Source organism: Sciurus carolinensis, chromosome 12 (assembly GCF_902686445.1).
Source record: "Sciurus carolinensis chromosome 12, mSciCar1.2, whole genome shotgun sequence".
NCBI lineage: Eukaryota > Metazoa > Chordata > Mammalia > Rodentia > Sciuridae > Sciurus > Sciurus carolinensis.
Genome location: NC_062224.1, coordinates 19,411,593 through 19,433,920, shown reverse-complemented (window position 1 = coordinate 19,433,920; position 22,328 = coordinate 19,411,593). Strand labels below are relative to the sequence as shown.

The 22,328-nt window shown below is 35.0% G+C and overlaps 1 protein-coding gene across 1 annotated transcript in view; it reads left to right on the top strand.

The window, feature by feature from the left end:
* Positions 1-307: 307 nt before the first annotated feature.
* The window catches only part of Yme1l1 (YME1 like 1 ATPase), a 37,859-nt gene continuing 15,838 nt past the window's right edge, over positions 308-22,328 (top strand). The window contains exons 1-7 of the mRNA XM_047521195.1: positions 308-503; positions 5,773-5,904; positions 11,887-12,049; positions 13,787-13,885; positions 19,201-19,310; positions 20,605-20,755; positions 21,606-21,689. Of these exons, the coding sequence (XP_047377151.1) occupies positions 471-503; positions 5,773-5,904; positions 11,887-12,049; positions 13,787-13,885; positions 19,201-19,310; positions 20,605-20,755; positions 21,606-21,689 (772 nt within the window). The 5' untranslated portion in view covers positions 308-470. The remainder of the gene's footprint in view (positions 504-5,772; positions 5,905-11,886; positions 12,050-13,786; positions 13,886-19,200; positions 19,311-20,604; positions 20,756-21,605; positions 21,690-22,328) is intronic.

Below are 22,328 nucleotides of genomic sequence, written 5' to 3'. Positions count from 1 at the left end.
ATTTTAGATTTATTGCAGCCAACCCCCCCCCCCCCAAACCTTCTTAGCAACCTTCAGAGCAATACATTGGAAGATTGGATAAGGAAGCTATGGAAAGTGTGAGAAAGGTTCAACAAGGTGAAGGCTGTTCTGCCACTTTAAAAGCGGGGGAACCCTGCTACCATAGCTTAAAGGGTTCCGTTCCTTGCCAACATCAAGTATTTTGGGGCCCCCGGACGTGGTACTATCGCGGGTCCCTGAGAAGGCGGGGCGCTAACTTGCCCCGGAAGTACTGTTGCGTTAATGCCTCGCCTTCCGGGGCAGATTGCTGTTGTAGCAGCTGTAGGAAGGGGAGGCCATTTTCCGTTTCTGGGAAGCGTAAGGGGCGAAGGAAGGGAGAGAAAGAAGGAAATAAGGGCTCAGCGCCTCCCCGCCGGGCCGAGAACGGAGAGCAGTTTCGGCAGGCGGGTGAGGTTGCTGAGGGCCCGGAGATGTTTTCCCTGTCGAGCACGGTGCAGCCCCAGGTGAGCCCGACTTTCAGCCTATTTTTCTGCGGCCCTGCCCGCGGATGTTTTCCTGTTGCCTTCGTGGAATCGGTTTCTGGGAAGCGAACCAAGTGAGGAAAACGATTAACCCAACACCGAGTCCCGAGGTTGAAAGTGGATCAGAGGCTAGCGATGAGAGTAGGACCCTTAAGGGGCTGACAACGAAGCATTTGGGGGGAGAGGCGCGATATAAGCGTGATGGAGATCGTGGCTTATCGGATTGATGGCGTGGAATTTTCTGGTAGAGAACCCGTCAGGCATTGTTCAGGGCCGGGCATTCTGACCTGGGGGTTGGGGAAATGACTCCTCTTGGATGTAAACGGAAAAAGTAATGCTCTTTCCATCCTTTCCGATCTCTCTTTTTTTCCTCCTTGCGAGGGAACTTAACCCAACATTCTATAATAATTGGAATAACTAACATTTTTTTCTTTTTGGTCAATAAATAGCTAATACGTATTCTTTCTTTTCTTTGGGTACTGGGGGTTGAATCCAGACGCATTTTCCCAAGAGCTACATCCCAGTCCTTTTTTTGTTTCGATTCAGTGTTTCGTTAATTTGCTGAGGCTGGCCTCGAACTTGGAGATCCTCCTTTGCCTCAGCCTCCGAGTTGCGGGATTACACATGTGATTCACCATGCCCAACTAAATTCATGTATTTTGGTGTAGTAAACTTGCAGTTAAATTTTGATTCAGCCTCATCCTTATCTTTTTATAAAACAAAAGTTAAGCCAGCGCTGGTGGGGGGATTCGAAGGGTTTTGATCTTTGAAGGATAGTCAGTTGTGACAATGTTTTGCCCTTTATTCACCTCAAACTTTTTTTCTTCTGATGGTAACTTTTTTCCATTAAATAATACTTCGTTGGTTTCTGTAATCGTACCCGCATAGATAAGACCTTACGTGTTTAATAACAGTATTAAATTATTCCGTCCCTGTACAGACGGAAAAAAAATAAGTTTAATGTTTCTCGGCCAATATGACTTAATTTTTGTACAATGTCAATTCAACAGGTGAACTGGCATACTTTTTCCAAAGTTGACAGCATACCTAGTTTCCAGAAATTCAAATTACATTTAGAGATGTGTGTATGTTTATATGAGAAGACCAATAACAGCAATATGTTTTGCATTATATAGAAAGACCAATAATAGCAACAGTTTTTCCTTTGTCTGCAGGTCATTGAAAAATTGTACTGTCAGCACACTTCATGGGTAGTAACATTTTGATAGATTTCCTTTTCCTTTTCTTCTTTTTGTTTTTAATTTTTGAGAGTGTTCACAGCTTTACAGACAAATGTTTTTGAGAACATTCATATTTAAATTTTTTGACACCCTTAACTTCTTGTTTCAGGTGTATGGTTGTGTTCCTTTGTTGAACTCCTCTCCTTCCTTTTTTGTACTAGTGCAGTACTGACTGAATAGAAAATGAAGTTAGTTAGTTATTGGGCAGCAGATGAACAAAGCAAATGTGGAATCTTGTCTTACTAATGATAGGAAGTAAAGGTGAATAGGGGTTAGCCAAGTGAATAGTGGACAAGGTAGACAGTAAAATAACAGAAGATCTTGAGAGCGGAAAGAGTTTAGTAGATTGGAGGAACAAAAATAAGACTAGGTGGCTTGAGCATTAAAGATTAACCAGAGGATTGCCAGAGATGAGATTGGAGAGAAGCCTTAAGGCAGTTTAGGGAGTTTGGATTTCATTTTAAGTGGAACAATTTAAGGGAAAATGTGATTGTTTAAAAACAAGATTTTTAATAGCTCACTCTGGCTTCTTGCTGTGTGGAGAATATGAGATGGCAAGAGTGGAATTAAGTGTGCTATTGCACTAATCTGGGAGAGGTATGTTGCTCCACTCTTGTTTTGGCAGTGGTTATAAAAAGAATGAATTTATTTTGAACAAAGAGCAGAATTTCATGAGAGATGGTGGAGAGAGATGTTTCTGGTTTGATTGACCAAATACAGGAAGGTGCTGTTTGCCAAGATGATAATTTAGGGAGGAATCCTAGCAATTGTTTTCAAAACATGTCTGTTGAATACAGTACTAAACTTTTTGAAACTAAACTCTTAGTCCACATCAAGAACTCCTGGTTTTAAGAGAATTTATGATCAGCTGGATGGAAAATTGGTAGGCAGAGCTGGTGAAAGGACTTGATGTGCTGTTGGCTTAACTGGTCTCAAAAACAGGACTCTTAAGTATTTATGCTATGAAAGATGATGAACATATTTGGAATTCCTAGTTGCTTAGTTGGTTAAATACACTTAAATTTAAATAGGGAAGATGTAGAAAAGGTACCTTTTCACTGAGGTCAATCTTATTTTTTGCCCCCTGGCTGGTGATTTAACCCAGGTCTTCCCAGTTGCTAGGTAAGTGCTCTACCACTAATCTATACCCTACCCCTAAAATAAACCTTTTCAAAGAAATAGGCAGATAATATTTATCTTCATATTTGATTCCTGTAGTTTAAAAGGAACTTATTATTTCTGACTTCAAAAGATAATCTTCTAAAAATGCCAAAAGAAAAGAATGATTGGACTGGGGCTGTGGCTCAGTGGTAGAATGCTTGCCCCGCACCCGTGGGGCACTGGGTTTTATCTTCAGCATCACATAAATAAATAAAATAAAGACATTGTGTCCATCTACAATGAAAAAAAATAAAGATGATCAATAATTTCATGACCTAGAGATACACATTTTAGAATAAGTTCCACCAGTTTTCCCCCCTCTATACTAATAAGGAGATGCATACTTAGACTGTTTTACAGTTTAGTCATGTAACAACATATCATAAGTTTATTTCTATTATCGCTATCCCTAAAATAAGCCTTTTACTGGAATTTTAAGTCAGATACTCTAGGTAAGACCCCTTGCTCCTGTTGTTTGACCTTGGATATGACACTGACCTATCTAAGTCCTTGTCTTCATCTATTAAATAGGATGTATCTTAGTCTGTTACTAAAACCGAACGCCTTGCACTGGGTAATTTATATAAAGAATAGAAATTTATTGATTCATAGTTCTGGAGGCTGGGACATTGATTTTTAAGGTGCCAGAATTTGGCAACATGGTAGAAGATATCACACAAGAAAGTCATCACGTAAAAGAAAGTAAAAGAGAGCAAGAAAACACACCCATGAAAACATGGATTCATGAGGGCAGAGCCCTCGTGACCTAACACCTTTTGAAGATTTCACCCTTAATAGTTACAGTGACAGCTACATTACAAGGTGAGTTTTAGAGGGGACAAACATTGAAACCATAACAAGAAGTGAAATAGTAACAATTCTTATGACTCTTAGGAGGATTACATGAGATAACCCCAAGACCTGGTATATAGTAAGAACCATTTTGTTTGTTTATTTACTCAACAATATTTAACACTCACTGTGTGCACTGATGTTATATACAGGGATACAATATTGAATAAAATAGGAAAAAGATGAAATAGAGAAAAGAATCCTTTGCCACGGGGAATTTACTTTGGTTATAGAGTGTGGTACAATGAAAGATACTTGTTTTTGTAGTCTTTGTAGCCTTCCGTGATACATAGCTTCTAAAATTGTTGGAATTTGACTTATTCAAAGTCAGGAAAACTTGTTGATCACATCTGTGTTTATGCTAATAAAATGATTTAAATCTGTAAGTACAATGGGATTAGTCAGTGGAAAGGCCAAGTGATTTGGGAGTGTACTTTAATTTCCACATCTCTGAAGAGGGAGGGGCAAGGCTGGGAACTGAACTCCATTAGCAACTCTTGAACCAGGAGATTCACCCTATTCTGGATTGGTGAGTGTGTGCATGCAATCCTTGCAGAAAGGTGTCACACCTGATTAGGGGTCACACCTGACTAGACCTTGCTCTATGTACCTCTTCATCTGGCTATTCATTTCTTTTATAGACTGGTAAACATAAAGTGGTTTTCTGAGTTCTGTTAACCTTTCTAGAAAATTATCAAGCCCTGTGACTGACAACTGAAGTGGAGGCAGTGTCATGGGACTGAGTCCTTAACCTGTGGGGTTAGTCCTGGTAGTGTCAAAATTGAATTGTTGGGCAGCCAACTGGTGTTGGAAATTGTGTGATGAATACCCTAAGGAGAGAGAGATTTTTATATAGATAAGTAATTATTTAAAGTGTTAGTGAAAAGCATCAGGAAGAAAAATATAATAGAGAACATGTATAAAAATATTTTTGATGAAAAGATTGTTGGAATATTAGGGTAACTAGAGAAAGGACTTTGGAAAAGATGACTTGAGTAAAGAACTGTAGGGAATGTGAAAGCACATTATATTGCTCACGCACAAGAGGGAAAAAAATAACAGCACAGAGGCCTTGAGGTAAGATCCTGCTAAGTGTCTTCCAGGAACAGCAAGGAGGCCAATGGAGCTGGAGCAGAAGGAATGAATGGGGGAGCTTCAGGAGAGGAGGTAATAAAGAACTAAACTGTGGAAGATTTTATAGGTCATAGTTGTTAGGATTTTTTGGCTTTTATATTTAACTCTTAAATCAGAAAAGAAACCATTGGTTTTGAGTAGAGGAGTGATATGAACTGACTGGCTTTAATATAATCATTTTAATCCTATTCTGGGAATGTATTACATCTGGATAAGGGCATAAGCAGAGAATTAGGATCAGATGCAAAACTTCACATATAGATGGTAGTGTTTTAGAGTAAGATGGTAGCAGTGAGGAAAAAGAAAAATATACAATTCTGGCTGTATACCTACTTTTTTTTTGAAGGTCAGTAAAATATTTTATTTTGTGGTATAGTGTCACTTATTTAATACTCCCTTTTCTCTAGTTTTCCACTGTTTTAAAATGTGTTGATAAAAACTGCCCTCTCTGCATGTGCAAGCATTTGTCAGATTATTTCCTGAGTTTAAATTCCTAGAAAGTAGATCGCTGGAATAAGAAATATATGTATTTATAATACTGTTGATTTGTATATCAAGGATAGTATCATGAAAGAATAGATTCAGTTATCTTCCCAACAGCAGTCAATGAATACAGTTTTTAACACTTTTTTTTTTTTTCTGACTTTGTGTGTGTGTGTGTGTGTTGCTGGGGTTGGAACCCAGGGCCTCACACATGTAAGTGCTCTTACACTGAGCCATATACCCGTCCAAATCAATACATAGTTTTGGTATGCAGTATATGTTTAACTTTTAACGTATCCTAAATCCTGACAAGGAAAAGGAGATGGTTTTTTATTTTAAAAAAGAAACACTACTTAATGTGAACTTATATCTTTTTCTAGGTTACAGTTCCTCTCAGTCATCTCATCAGTGCCTTCCATTCACCAAAAAACATATCCGTTTCTGTCAATACATCAGTTTCTCAAAACCAGCATCGAGATGTAGTTCCTGAGCATGAGGCTCTCAGCAATGAGGTAATAGTTTTTACCCTGATTGTGTAAGAACCACAATAGTATAAATTATTATAATAATTATAATAGTACTATAAATTTAGTATTTGTATACTAAATTGTAATTATATTTGATAAAATATCTGTATTTAGACGTTTATATCAAGGTGTCTTTATGTTCAACTTAATTTGTAGTTAAAGATAGCTAATTCTGGATTTTATTGTGCTTATTGAAAAATTACTTTATTCATATAATTTAAAAATTTTTTCACATGACATTGCATTTGACATTCACATCAGGTTTGTTGCTTGTGTAATTACCAGTAAGATATTCTTTTGTGTTTCTCCAACAATGGCAGTGAACTCACACATAACTGACCACCATTCCCTTCTAAGTCTCAAGGAAGATAGTATAATGAGATGTTATCATTCATTACCTTATTGAAACCTTCAGTGTAATTAAACAGAATATAGGTACTTGAAAGTGAAATATATAAACTAGGAAACCCTTATTTTTAGTATTCATGTTATTATAAAATCAGTAATGCCTTGGCTGTAAGTAATTACAAATCTAAGAACCTTTATGTTTACAAAGTTCATTAATTAGAGAGATCACATAACAAGTTTAGAATACATCTTCCAAAGAAAAGATATTATAATCTGTAATTAAAGTTTTTCAGAAGTCTTTTTAACCCATAAATTTCTTAAGTTCTTAGTCCTGATATTAGGAACTGTGGACAAGAGTAGAGGAAGAGTAGAGTTTGTTTGCAGGGAGACGTTGTGGAGTCAGTCTGGAGATAAACATTTAATTAGATGAAAAGTTCGTCTTTGCCATCTTTATGTTTTCCTTTTATTCAGTTTGCCCAGTTCCTTTTGTTTCTTTTTATATGTAATTTATTGTCCTCTGTCCTGACATCCTTCTCTCAAATTATAGTCCAAGAGAACCTTACTACTGAAAAGACTTTAAATTAGACACAATAAGAGATTTACAAGTAATAATCAAATAGAATAGTTAGAACCACATACTGTACTGAAATTTATATCACATGCTGTGGTCTCTCTTAAAATAACCTTTTGTTCTATGCTCACCCTTCTTGTTAACTTTGGGTAACTGCAACTGCAGAAAGCAAAACCGCAGGTGAGAGATTATCACATCTTGCAAAATTACTACATGCAGCAAAATTATGTTCAAAGATATTAATGTAGGTGGAAGAACTATAATTCATCTATGATCATGTTCTCCAGAGATAATGTTGTTAACATTTTGTATTTGTATTTCTTTGTTGTTTGGTGGTACTAGTGATAGAGCCCAAGGGCACTTTATGTCTGAGCTACATCTCCAGCCTGTTTTTTTTTTTTTCCCCCTAATTTTGAGGCACGATCTTGCTAAGTTGCCAAGGCTGGGTTCATACTTGTGATGTTTCTACCTCAGCTTCCTGAGTCTCTGGGATCACAGGTGTGCACTACCTTGCCTGGCTGTAAAATATTTCATGTTTCCTCCTTTTTGCCTTTTTATATTATGTAATAATGAGGTTATCCTTTATGTATGATTTTTTTCATTTGATGAACTTTTTATGCCATTTATATGTATATATATCATTATTGTTATTACTGTTTTGGTTTTTGACATGGAAACTTAACCGTGTTGACTAGGCTAATCTCAAACTTGTGGTCCTCCTACCCCATTCTCCCAAATAGCTGGAATTAAAGGTGTGTGCCACTACACTTGACTCATGTTCTGTGTCTTTAATGACATTTTAGTGTTCCTTGTATGATGTCCAATGTCAAATATTATTTCCAGTTTCTTTTTTGTTGCCATAAACAGTGTCATTATTGCTGTCCTTGTTGCTAAATCTTTGATTATTGTATCGAGAGAGATTGCTGAGTTGGTGATGAAGGACATTTTTGGGCCTTGAAAAGTAACTAAATCCTAGAAAGCCAGTGTTCTGCTTAAGACTAATGTTGTGAAATATAGAACTGGTGTTCTTAATCTCTCTACCCTCCTTAGTCCTTCTCTTTGTCTTTGGCAAGTACTTCTATTTTATCAAAACTTACGTATTTTTGAGCATCCTACCTCTTAACTTTCTTGGCAATGTGATGACTTCTTTGATTACCAAACATCTCCAAAAGACAAGGGGGAAAAAAAAACCATCTTTTAATTTTCCTCAAGCAGCTGCCTTCCTTTTGCTTTTTTATTTTTATTTTTTTTCATTCTCCTCTTCTTATTTATTTATTTATTTATTTATTGACATGCTAGGTACCAAACCTGGGGTCTCATGCTAGACAAGTGTTCTATCACGGAGCCATATTCCAAACCCCTGCTTTAAATGAGTAATTTGAGCTTGTATCTAGTCTTAAAAAACTTTTAAGTCTCTCCCCATTTATGTATCTCTAACATCTCCTTTATAATTTGGATGTTATTTTTGCTATTTTATAGATTTCTTTTTGCTAAACTCAGTGATGACTTCCTTAGTGCTAAATACATGCCTTTTAAAAAATCTGAATCTTACTACTTATCATTTGTATTTGACCAGTCCAAGTATTAAAAATAATCCCTTAAATTGAGTGTTGTTGCTGTGATCATATCTCTTTGGTAGCATTTTAAAATTGCCAGTTTCTTAGATATTAGGTTTGTGTAAGAGGAAAAAAAAATTGGGTTTATTATGCATATATTCTTATTTTAATTTTCATTCTTTACATTCTCCCAGGTTTTGTTATACATTTTCATATCTTCCATTAATATATATATCTAAGCCAGGTGCAGTGGCGATGCCTGTAATCCTAGTGGCTCAGGGGGCCGAGGCAGGAGGATTGTGAGTTCAGAGTCATCCTCAGCAAAAGCAAGGCGCCAAGCAACTCAATGAAACACTGTCTCTAAATAAAATACAAATAGGGCTGGGAATGTGGCTCAGTGGTTGAGTGCCCCTGAGTTCAATCCCCGGTACTCCCCCTGCCCCCTCACAAAACATCTGTGTCTACATATTCGTATTTATATGTTGATATCTCTCAAATATGTCTCCAATCCTTAGTTCTCTCTAACGTTTTCAAGTATCTGGTGGTTTTTTAGGTACATTCCTTTGGTTAATCTCCAGGGACCTTAAGTTTCAGATGCCCAAACAGTTATTTCCTCAAATTCCAGTATGTTTGACTTACAGTGACTTCAGTCCATTATCAGTATGAATCCAATCAGGAGAGAGAAATCACACAGTCAATTAAACAATAAAGGCTTAGTACAGAATTTAATGCGTTTAATTAGTATGCAATTTAATTTAACATTTTAAACTCTTTTATAGGGAATTGGAATTACTAGGGACTGGTTAGTAAGAAGTAAAGAACATGCTAAAAAAAAAAATACAGGGTTAGCAGATTTAGAAAACTACTCATACTTCCAGGGCTGAGCTAGAGTATCCCAGGAAGAGGGCTCCCCTTCCAGGCTGAGGAATGACTTTGTTGGAGAGAGTATGACCTTGGCTCACAGAATGGGGGAGATGTCACTGTGGTATAATGCCAGCTGAACTTGCTGGAAATCTGGGAAATCTGTCCTCTATCCTGGAGAAACCCGTTCCTGAAGATGTGTCTTGTAAGAAAAAAATAGAAAAGTAGTGCCATGGAAAGATGTTGAGTGTTGGCAGGCCACTGCATTCCAGGAGCCAGGAGCAACATGCTACAGAAACCATGAGTGTTGCAGACTGGCGTCTGCTGAGAAAACACCAGAACCAGGAACTCAAACTCTTTCCTGCCTACAATTTGTCTCTGGCGACCACACTGACAAAAAGCTTAGCATTGTACCAGTCAGCAAAGGAAAAATATTCAAAGGATGCAGATTGATGTTCATAGAGCCAGCAAAATGATGACAAGGAGCTAAGAGACAACATATTGATAATCCTTACAGATTACCACATCCATTCAGAACCCTTCTTCCTCTCAATCCCTGCAACCTGCTGGCTTCTTCAAATAGCTTTTGTCTATGATTTATTACATTCATTATTTTTTCCTTGTGCTGGGAACCAAACCCAGAACCCTGCATTCTAGGCAAGAGCTCTGTCACTGAGCTACACCTCAGCCCACATCCAAGGCTTACCCCAGGCTCTTATCATCTTTCACTTTTTCCATCAGCCTTCTCTCTTACACATTCTGTCTTCTTTAATCCTTTATTTTCTTCCATTAAAATAAAATTTATCATGTTACTGATGGAATTCAGTGGAATTTTTATTATTTTATTTTATTTTTATGTGGTGCTGAGGATTGAACCCAGTGCCTCACATTTGCTAGGCAAGCACTGCAGTGCTGAGCTATAGCCCCAGCCCCTGATGGAATTAAATTCAAAGAAGGCTTTTTCACTGCCAGGTGTGGTGGCACATGCCTATAATCTCAATGGCTAGGGAAGCTGAAGCAGGAGGATCTCGAAAGCCAGCCTCAGCAAAAGTGAGGTGCTAAGCACTCCATGAGACCCTGTCTCTAAATAGAATACTAAGTAGGGCTGGGGTGTGGCTCATTGGTCAGTGCCCCTGAGTTTAATCCCTCAATACCCTCCCCGCCAACAACAACAAAAAAAGACGGCTTTTCACAGTTTGGCCATACATGCATTTTTCTAGTCCCTTCTTCCTTCACTTTTGGAGACATTGCAGACCTTTGTAGGACTTTTGTTCGTTCCATTCCCCTGGCGCTTATCCTCCATCATTGTTGGTTGATTGTTTTATTTTGTGATACTGGGGATTGAACCTTGGGGCACTCTGCCACTGAGCTACATTGCCAGCCCTTTTATTTTTTATTTCAAGATAGGGTTTTCACTCAGTTTCAACTCAAGACTTTCTTTGGACTTATAATCCTCCTCTCTCAGCCTCCCAAATCCCTGGGATTACTGGTGTGTGCCACTGCTCTTGACCATCATTTTTAATAGTTTAAAAGTACTTGCATCATACTTCTGTCTTTTACTATGTATTGCCATGATATATGTAGTCATATGTAAATGAGTTAAGCATCAGCTAACTTTAACCTACCTTTGATCCTTATCATTGCAGAATAGGGCATATTTTATAGTCATTAGTAATGAGGAAATGGACTCTTAGAATATGAGTAACTTGTCACATACCTAGTAAACAATAAATCCATAGACGTCAATCCAGAGCTGTATAATCCATAGATCTCTCTTTACATCAGTCATAAGAAGTTGATACTTTTACTTGTTCTGCTTAGTTTTCCTCTCCTTCTAAAATTTAGCTGTTTGGGACTTAATAATATATGATTGTTACTTGTTGGGTCATATGGATAAGAAAATAAAACCTATACTGTTTGTAGTTACATTAGCACTCTTTAAAGATGAGTATGTTTTCACACCTTGTTGAATGTTCCTTCTTATTCAAAGTTAATTACTTTATAACCCCTCAGCTCAAGGAAGGCTCTTAACAGGCCAGAGAAATGAGATGTCCTCTGGTAATAGATATCATTTCTTTAAGTGGGCTTTTATTTGTTGGCATTAAGAAACTTGAGAACTGAAGATTATCACTCATTGGGTAAAGACAGAATTTTACCAGTTTAAGCACCTTAACTATTGTCCTCAAATCATTTCTTTTGACCTTGTAGAACATACTTTCTAAATGAGCAAGTAGTTACTCTTATGTTTTTGTCATTATAAACATTTGACTGATGCTAGGCTAGCATTAGATGAGAATTCCTTATATGAAGAAAGGGAAAGGATATAGAAAGCGTTTTTCTTGGTTTTTGTGAATCGTAATGCTTTGGCTTGAACTTTTTTTTACTCATATTGAAATATGGTTTTCTTATTTAAGAATACCATTAGGGATATCATATTTTGACCATTGTTAAACCTTACATGACTAATCTCAGTAAAATTAGAACTATAAGAAGAATATTTTTATCAATTTCCATTTTAAGGATAAATAAATTAGTGTATTTGTTAGATTTAAATAAATTGTTTCTGATAATAAATCTCTTTAAATATCTCAATAATGTTAATGTTCATTTGGTTGACTTAATCTTTTACAGCCTTCACTTAATTTAAGGGACCTTGGATTATCTGAATTGAAAATTGGACAGATTGATCAACTGGTAGAAAATCTACTTCCTGGATTTTACAAAGGCAAAACAATTTCTTCCCATTGGCATACATCTCATGTCTCTGCACAGTCTTTCTTTGAAAATAAATATGGTATGTTAATACATTTTTTGTTTGAATTAAAATAAGCCATTCTTGTATTAAGAATAATTACATTAGATACCATTTTTTAGCATTTACTATGGGTCAGTTGTGTGTTGTTTTCTGTTTTTTATAAGTTTTCATATTAGAATAACATTAGATTTACAGAAGTTTCTAAGATGATACAGAGAATTTCCATATATGCTTCATCTTCCTTTACCTAATGTCAGTGTCTTACATGACTTTTGTACGTGTCAAAACTAAGAAGTTGAGATCGGTACAATATGTTTTTGGCATGACATTTAATTTTTTTTACAACATTTTAAATTATATACAGAGTATTCGGATTTCGGCAAAATTTGATTTAACTAAAAATTAGTTTTTCCGCTTGTGTCCTCTCTCTCCTCCAGAATCTAATACAACATACCACTTCACATTTAGAAGATTATTTTTTTATTATTATTATTGTTTAGTTTTAGGTGACACTCTTTTATTAAATTCTGTGTAAAATACTAAACACTGAGAATACCTTGATGAAGACTCAAAGTCCTTTTATGGAATGTCTGTATATTTTCTTATTTAGGTTTGTAACATTCTGGTATTATAGTAAATGGGTTTATACTACACTCTATCGAAAGGGATGTCAAGTCAGCTTCATGAGTTACTTTTTGAATGATAGCTAAAGTATGTTAGAGCTTGACCAGTACTTCAAAATACCTGTTTCATATTGATGGCAGGACAGATTTTTAAAATCAGTACAAGTTGTGAAAATCTTGAAAGATCAGCTTTGAGTAGTTTATAATGAAGGCTTGATTTGAAACTACTTTTCATTAGTTTAATTCATGTACTAATTCTTTATTCTTCCTTTGTCTTTATTTCATATAAAGACAAAAAATATAAGAATGAGAAAAAATGTTTTTGAGTTTGGGGGATCAGACTGACAATGTGTTTCTGCTGTTTTTATGTACAACTCTACTTGGCTCATAGTAAATATTAAATAGGATGAGTTTTTATTAATTGTATTGTTATCCCTACTGTTCTTCTAATCAGCTTAATTATATATTTTTAAGGTTATTTCTTATACTACCAGTTGCTTATACAGTTTAAGTAGGCAGAAATATTAAGAAGGCATCTCTTAATTTGACTTTATGAGTTTTTTTGAAGAATTCTTAATTCTGACTGAGACACACAGATAATAGCCACTTGTTTCTGTTGTTGTTGCTGCCAGTTATATCCCTAGGATTTTAGATGTAAAGTAGGATGGGACACATTAATCAAGAGCAGGAGTTAGGAGCATGGCCTTACAGATATGGAAAGAACTTTCTTCATGCCCAGTTACTGTGAAAAGTTTGAGAGTGAAAAAACAGTAACTCTGGTTTACATTATTTTAATATCATCATTAGAGCTTTTGAAATTGTCTCTATGAAACAGTTCTTTCTTTGCTGTTAAAGCAGTTTAGGCCTAAATTGTACATACCTTTTTACCTCTATGGATTTGAATTTAGTTTCATCGGTGGTTACATTCATACACTAGATAAAAAAGACAAGTGATAGTAAAGTGAAAAACTGAGATTATAAGTAATGAGATTAACAATGCTTTGATATTTTATAGATGCAAAATCATGTGGTTAAATAAAAGGTGAAACTCATACTTATCATATAGTATTTGATAAAATTATTTACATACATGTGATTTTTGTGTTTTTATTTTAACAGTTAGGAAATTTATTTTTTTGCACTTTCCCTCCAGGTTACTTAGATATGTTTAGTACTTTACGTTCCTCTTGCTTGTACAGACGACATCCAAGAACTCTTCAGAGCATTTGTTCAGATCTTCAGTACTGGCCAGGTATGAAGCAGCAACTGTTTAAATTTTGAAAACCATAGATTTATTGAATATAGTAAGCGTGGTCTTCCTTAGTCATATTAATGATTACATGCAGTGCACAGTAAGACTTAGAACATTTGGAATTGATTAATTTCAGTAGTTCTGTATAGTTTTTGAGCTGGAAAATATAAGTAGGAGCTAACCTTTGTATATGAGCTGTTAAGTGCCACAGTAAACTCCAGGGAACTTGTATAAACCCGTTTCAAAATAATTGAAACAGGTTTGAGTACATTTTTTACTTGCCCTTTTATTAAAAAACCCATTGAAATTATAGAAAAATATTAAAATGAAAATAGGAGAACACCAGAGTTTTCATTAATAGACCTGAAATTTGAGTAATGAAGTAGGAGACATCAAATTATTGGCAAAATCAAATTTGCATTTATTAATATACTTATTGAGTATTAGGCACTAGTGAAAGATGTTAGGTTATAGTGATAATTGCAAATGAGAAAGACATTGTTCCCACCTTCAAGGAACTTTAGAATAGAGTGTCACAAAAGATTTTAATAGTTTATTTTTAGTAGAACTTGGGCTAAACCCCAAGCTGAGCATCAGTAAGAGTGGACTTTGGGATTGTTGATACAGTAAATAGTTGAAAGATTGCCCAGACTGGGCCAATCATTGAGCAAATGTGGTTGTTAACTTTTAGACTACAATTAGCAAAAAACACTTTCTAATAAGATGTGTGTGTGGCGGGGGAGGGGAGGTTGTTGTTTTAGGGGAATCTGTTTCTAGAGATTCCTGGTTTGAGCATTGATACCAAAGAAAGAAACAAAACTACTCCAGAGTACTTTGGTCTTGAATCATTCATACTTTTACTGTGTCTTGCTTATTCACAGTAATCCTTGATTTATAATTTGAGTACATTCATTGCCCTGGTATTGTGGAAACCCATTTGCTGTCAGTATCGATCACTGTATTCTTATTTTCAAATAGAAATGGATTGATAAGTATCTCCACATTTTTAAGGAAAACTTAGAGCATGAAAAAGAGGCACCAGGTTAAGCAGAAAGACCAATCATTCTCTGAAGAGATGATTAATGCAGGCGACAGGAAAGACTTAAAAACTGATCATGTATTAGAAATTAGAATTATCTTAAATTTTTATAATGTCATAATTCAGAGATTAGTTTCTCTGATTATCAAACAAAATGTAATAATAGGACTGCTAAAATAACACCAAAATACTAATAATTTTGAAAGGTCTTTCTTGAGTACTGTGTCTATGACTGAAGGGAAATCAAAACTGAAATTATAGACAGGACCAACGAAAATCTGCATATGAACATCTTCTGGTTGAGGACAAAGTGATGTTAAGGGAATTGTATAATAGGAAATAAGAAAGATGGAAAATGAATTGAATTTTTAAAACAAGATTAATATGGAATAAAAATATGCATTAAAAATAATATGCAGGGTTGGGGTTGTAGCTTAGTGGTAGAACACTTGCCTAGTACTTGTGAGGCACTGTGTTCGATCCTCAACACCACATAAAAATAAATGTATTGTGTCCATCTACAACTAAAAATATTTTTTAAAAATAACATCGAGCAAGGTACAGTGGCATGCATCTGTAATCCCAGTGACTCAGGAGGCAGGAGGATCACGAGTTCAAAGCCAGGAAATTGAGCAAGGCCCTAAGCAACTTAGCAAGACCCTGCCTCTAAAAAAAAAAAAAGAGCTGGGAATGTGACTCAGTAGCTGAGTGCACCTGGGTTCAATCCCAGATACCAAAATAATAATAATAATAATAATAATAACAAGAGATAGGTTTTTGTTTGTTTGCTTTTTTTTTTTTTGCAGTACTGGGTGTAGAACCCAGTGGTACTCTATCACTGAGATACATCTGCAACCCTTTTCATTTTTTATTTGAGACAGGGTCTTGTTAAGTTGCTCAGTGTAGCCTTGAAGTTGCACTACTCCTGCTTCAGCCTCCACAGTCACTGGTATTTTAGGTATGTGCTATGGTATCCAGATAAGAAATAGTTTTACTTAATTAAACCAGAAACATGTTTAATTCAGAGAAACCAACAAAATAAAACAACCTAACAAATAAGAATAACATAATAATTGTGTCAGAAATAAAAATGAGAACTGCCAGATATGGTGAAGATGTTAGAATTGCAAGATGGTTTGTATGATTTTATTTCATAAATAAAATGTTGAAACTGATGAATTTCTAAGCTATGAGTTAACAAAATTAACCCAAGAAGAAAATAATAACCATACTGTTTGAAGCATAGTATTTAAAAAATATAATCTCTATACACCAAAGGCATCAGGCTCAGATGACTTTGTTTCAATTCTGTATCCAGAATTGTAAGTTTCCTGTTACCCAAAATTTTATTTAAAAAACACAACAAAACAAAAAAATAATTCTCCGAGATTTGTAGTCTGAACATACACTATTGTCTTGGTATTATTGAGGAAACTCATTGCCAACAGTATTGATCACTGTATTCTCATTTACAAATAGAATTGGATTGATGTGGCATGATGGTGCAGGTCAGGAGGGTTAGGTGGGAGGAGCATTTGAACCTGTAAGTTTGAGACCAACATGAGCACCATGGGAAATGTCATCCCCCTTGAAAAGAGGAAAGGAGGAAATAGATCTTCTTGTTTTTTCTGAGAGTATTAGTACTAAAATTGGTCAACATTAGCATAAAAAAGGAGTACAGTAGATCAGTTTCTTAATATTTAAAATAGAAATCCTAAATAAACCCTGAAGAAAGCAAGCCTAGAAATGCACTAAAAATATTATATCATGACTAAGGAATACAAGAATAATTTAACATGAATAAGTCTGTTAATTCATCATGTTGACTGGAGAAGAAAAACAGTATTCAGTATATGATATAAAGGCATGTGATCTATTTTAATTGTTTTGTTTCCTAAAAACTCTTAAAAAATTAGAAATTAAAGGAGACTTAAAATTTCTTAAAACATTATTATGTTACCATCATAAGAAACAAAATATCTAGTACCCTGTTTTTGTTTTTTCATAGCATTAATTTGGAGTTTTGGAACAGTATGATTGAAAAGAAAAAGAAATGAGTCATACACAAACAGGCAGAATTATAATTTGCAAGTGATATGATTATTTACCAGAAAATTCAACAGAATCAACCAAAAAGCAGTTCAAGTCGTGAGTTCGCTTTGGTAGCATATAAGATAAATCAACAGCTTTCTTAACATTTTAGTGGTAGATTTTAGTTACAATTTCTTCTAGATCCATTCAGTGTTTTATCCTGATAAGAGATATGCACCATTTACATACATATATATAGGTATGTATGTGAAGTATTACAGAAAGAAAGAAAAGAAGAGCTGAATAAAGTAATAGGAGAGCACCACAGTCCTGTTTGAAAGGACTTGGTATTTTAACAACCATTTATGTTCAAATTTATAAATTCAGTATTTTTCTGATTAAAACTTTTTAAGACTTGTTTTGGAAGTTGAGAAATTTATTTTAAACTATTTGGAATGACTAAGAACTTGTTGGAAAACAATACAATAAAGGGGGATTTATCCTATATAAATATACTAAAATACATGTTTTAGTAATGGATATCAGTAGTATATAGCATCTCAAATAATTATGGAACTACAGGATTTAAACTGGTATTGGCATATATCAATAAAACAAGATTAAGAATTTGAAGTCAGTGAACAAACAATAGATTAGCAATAAATGTTATTTGGCTAATTGGTCATTCATTTTGCAAAAAAAAGGGAATCACGTTCTTTTTTTACATTATACCAAAAATAAAGTTCAAACACTTTAAAGGTCTGAACATAAATATAGAACTGAAAGTCTTAAAAGTGAGCAGACTATCTTTAAAAATCTTAGTTTTGTGGTATAGCTCAATGGTTCAGAGTATTTGCCTAGTATGTGCAAGCCCTGGTTTCAGTCCCCAGTACTACAAAAATAAATGAACAAATGAATAAACAAAATAAAAGTCTTAGTTTGGGGAAGGAATTAATCAAAATGAAATGCAGAAACACTACAGGTGAAAGAGTGTGGTTGTATTAACATGTTACTGTACTATATAATAGAAAGACAAGAACATTAAAACATGTATGTATGTGTGTATATAGAGATAAAGTAGAGATGTTATGGATAGTAATCATTAGTTTTAAATATATCATCTCTTATAAAGTAATAAAAATGGAAAATGTACAAAGGACATGAATGGTCAGTGAATTTGAGAAAAAAGGTAGATAATATAGAAATCTTGTCAAAATTCTTCATCACTTGTAATCTGGAAAATGCAAAGTAAAACAAGATATAGTTTTGCCTATCAGATTTGTATGCATTAAAAAATTTATATTATCTAGTGTTGGCAAGAGTATGGCGAAAAGAACACTCATTAATTGGTGGGCACACAAATTAACAACAGCCTTTTTAGAAGACAGTTTCTTAGTGTCAAACAATTTAAACTTTAGTTTCACTTTTAAAGGAATTTGACCTACAGGTGTGGAAGGATATATGTACAAGAATGTTCACTGCTGTATCATTTCTAGCAATTAAAATATGGGGCTGACAATATAGTTCAGTGGTATTGGGTTCAGTGCACAGCACAAAAATAAAAATAACCAAAACTGAAAAATGAATATGTAAATAATTTCTATAGTTGGGAAATTGGTTGAATAAATTGCAGTACTCTGATAAATTTATCAGTACTCTGATAAATTAGAAATCTGTAACTATTAAACTGAATGCAACATCTGTCCTATTCTGATGTATATCTATGATATATTGTTATATGAAAGAAGACAATTGTACGAAGTTATGTTCTGTTTCTAGAATAGTTTTTATAGAAAGTGCAAGTGTGTGCATGCATAGAATAGTAGTCATAAAATTGTCAACAGTTATTTTGGGGAAGTGGGAGTGAAGTTTGATATTCTAAATACTCTTTAAATTTTAGATGTTTTGCAATTAAGAAAATATAAAGTTAATTGTATAGATTCAGACCATTTTAATGACTTGGGATTTTTTGGATGTCACAATTTATCAGTTGTGGTCCTGTTTTCTAAATTATATTGTAAAGTTTTCCTACTTTGTTTTCTCCCCATCAACATGAAATAAAGTGTTTAAAGTTCTTTTGAAAAAATGATAGAAATAATAATGTAAAGCAAGTTGAAGTGTCAAGCTAAAGGACTATCAAGAACTTAGATAAACTAAGATATATAGGTATAGTGTCAGACTTTAGAATCAGGCATTTTTCTCTTCTTTTAACAATTTACAAAGCAAATGGTACTGTTTTGTTCAGTTTTCATACAGTCTCGGGGTTTTAAAACTTTGAAATCAAGGACACGACGTCTACAGTCCACCTCTGAAAGATTAGCAGAAACACAGAATATAGCACCATCATTCGTGAAGGTAATTAGATGTTCCAGAAAGCAATACTTTTCAAATTATTTAATCAATGAGGATCTTCAATTTTTAGTTTTTTTTTTTGTTGGCTAATGGATGTTTTTTCCCCCTTCTTTCCACTGATAAGGAATTAATGTGTAATCTTTATACCTTTTGCTGTCCCTGACACCAGGCTTATTTTGAATTGCTAATTAGATCTCTCCTGCTGATCTCTCTCACCCCGCCCCACCTGTCTGTACCTGCTTGTCTATGAATGAGTACCTTCCACCCATGCTACCAACCTGATGATGAATCTAGATTTATCTGTCTTTCCTCACCTCTCATTCCTATTGATCACTAAGAGTCCTATGGATCCAACCTCTTAAATATTTCTGAAATCTTTGTTTTCATCCCCAGTTCTAAGTGCAGACATAGGCAGTAATGACATCTTACCTAGCTTACTCTAATAATTGAGTCTCCTTGTCTTCAGACTTGCCTTCAGACTGCCACCAGCCCATCTTCTAAAATGATGATCTAATTGCATTTCTCTGCTTTCTTGTCCAACTCAGTCTGGTATGCAGGGCATATCATTGGCCTCCACTGACCATTATTCTGTTTTCATCTTTTAGTATTCCACATAACTTTGGTCCCTGTCCTTACCTTTTGACATTTAACTCTTGTCAGATTACTAATAGTTCTTGAGCACTATTCAGTGCCTCTACCAGATTATTCATGGTGTTTGTTCTCTATATGTGGTTTTGATATCCCGTTCTCTTATTAGGTCTTTCCTGTCTTGTATAGATAATATTTATTTTACTACCATACCTAGTTTTTCCAACATAATACCAAAATTATTTTAAAAACTTATATATCTTTACCCAGGAGCCTGAAAACTGTCAGATCTGTGACTTATTTTATTTTCAGAACTCACACAAGGCCTATTATGTGGAAGTTGCATAGTAATATTTAGTAAGTCAATGAAGTTTTCCTCTAGCAGAGATAAAGCGGTGTGAATATCAGCCATGAAAACCCTAAGATAACATGTGATCTTTTTTTACTGTTTTCAGTTTACTACACTGTTCTTACCTAGAGTGTTGTCACTTTCTTTTTAGTATTAATTGATGAAGGTATAGAATCTAACGTTAGTATCCTGGTCATTGATTAAGTAATTCATTATTGACTCTTAATCCTTTTCTTCACATTAGCAGTACAAATTAAACTCTAGACTTTTACTGAAATTTTGTGTGGGTGGTCACAGTATTTCTGGGGGAGTATTACTATCTATGCAGGCAATCGATAATGTTGTATTTTGTGTATTTAGGGGTTTCTTTTGAGGGACAGAGGATCAGATGTTGAGAGTTTGGACAAACTCATGAAAACTAAAAACATACCTGAAGCTCATCAAGATGCATTTAAAACTGGTTTTGCGGAGGGTTTTCTGAAAGCTCAAGCATTAACACAAAAAACAAACGGTAAGTTGATTTTTGAAGAATAACACCAAGGATGTTGTAGTCCTAAATTTATAGTACTGCATGCTAACCATTGTGCCACTGGAGCTCCTGTAGTACTAAATTTAAAATATTATTGGTAACTTTCCTAAAATCATACATCTTTACTTTGGTTATATTCTCCTATATTTAAAACTTAAGCTTATGTGGAAAAGTGGAAATGCTGTTAGCAGTTTTACTTTCTTAAGAGAAAAACCAGAGCCAAGGACAGAAGCATGTGTAGCTTCATGAAGTTTTTTGGGAATAGGAACTTAAAGGAAATTATGGCAGGTGTGCAGAAAAATGCTAGATTCCAAAGTTGCTTGTGTTCAAGTGTGATTATTAATAATAACCTAAGGGCCATTGCAGTTGCACATGCCTATAATCCCAGCAATTTAGGAGGCTGAGATAGGAAGATTGCAAGTTCAACACCAGCCTCAGCAACTTCGCGAGATCCTGTCTCGAAATAAAAAATAAAAAGAACTGGATGTAGCTCAGTGGTAAATTGACCTTTGGTTAAATTCCCAGTACCCAAAAGAACAAAACAAAATCTAATATTTGTTTTTCTTTTTTGGTACTAGAGATTGAACTCAGGGACACTTTACCACTAAGCTACATCCCACCCCTTTTTATTTTATTTTTATTTTGAGAGGGTCTTACTCAGTTGCTTAGGGCCTCGCTAGTTACTGAGGCTGGCCTTGAACTTGCAGTCCCCCTGCCTCAGCCTCCAGAGCCTCTGTGATTTTAGGTATGCACCACCACACCCTGCTAATATTTGCATTTCGCTGAGCTGTATGTTATTGTGGTCATTTAAGACTGTTTCTTTCTCTCCTAGATTCCCTAAGACGAACTCGTCTGATTCTTTTTGTTCTGTTGCTATTTGGCATTTATGGACTTTTAAAGAACCCATTTTTATCTGGTAAAGATTCTGATTTATCATACTTGCTTATTTTTTATTTCTTTTAAGTACCTATTTTCTTTTCATGGTTAGTTTAAGTATTAGAGAAGGTGTTAAAGTTTATGGATTTATAAGGTAGGACTATATTAGTTCATTTTCTGTTATTGTAATTAAACACCTGAGACTGGGTACTTTATAAATAAAATGGGTTATTTAGCTCACATTCTAGAGGTTTAAGGGCTTTTACTAGTTATGGTGAGGACCTTCTCTGGTGGATTGCATCAGAGCAAAGGGAGTGTGTGTAAAAGTTGAGAGATCACACGGAAAAACAGGAAGGCAGGGCCCTGGAACCCAGTGGCACTTTACCATTGAGCTACATCTCTAGCTCTTTTAATTTTTTATTTTGAGATAGGGTCTGGCTAATGGCCTTCTCTGAGTTGCTGAGACTGGCCTTGAACTTGTGATCCTTTTGTCTCAGCCTCTTGAGTTCCTGGAATTACTGGTGTGTATTAGTGTGCCTGGCTTGTTCTTTTTATATTAATTGTCTCGTGAGAACTAACTAGAATCCCACAAGACTTACCTTAGTCCCTTGTCGGGGCAGCATCCCCAGCGACCTCTAATTATGCTCTATCTCTGAAAGGCTCTCTACCTCCCAGGCTG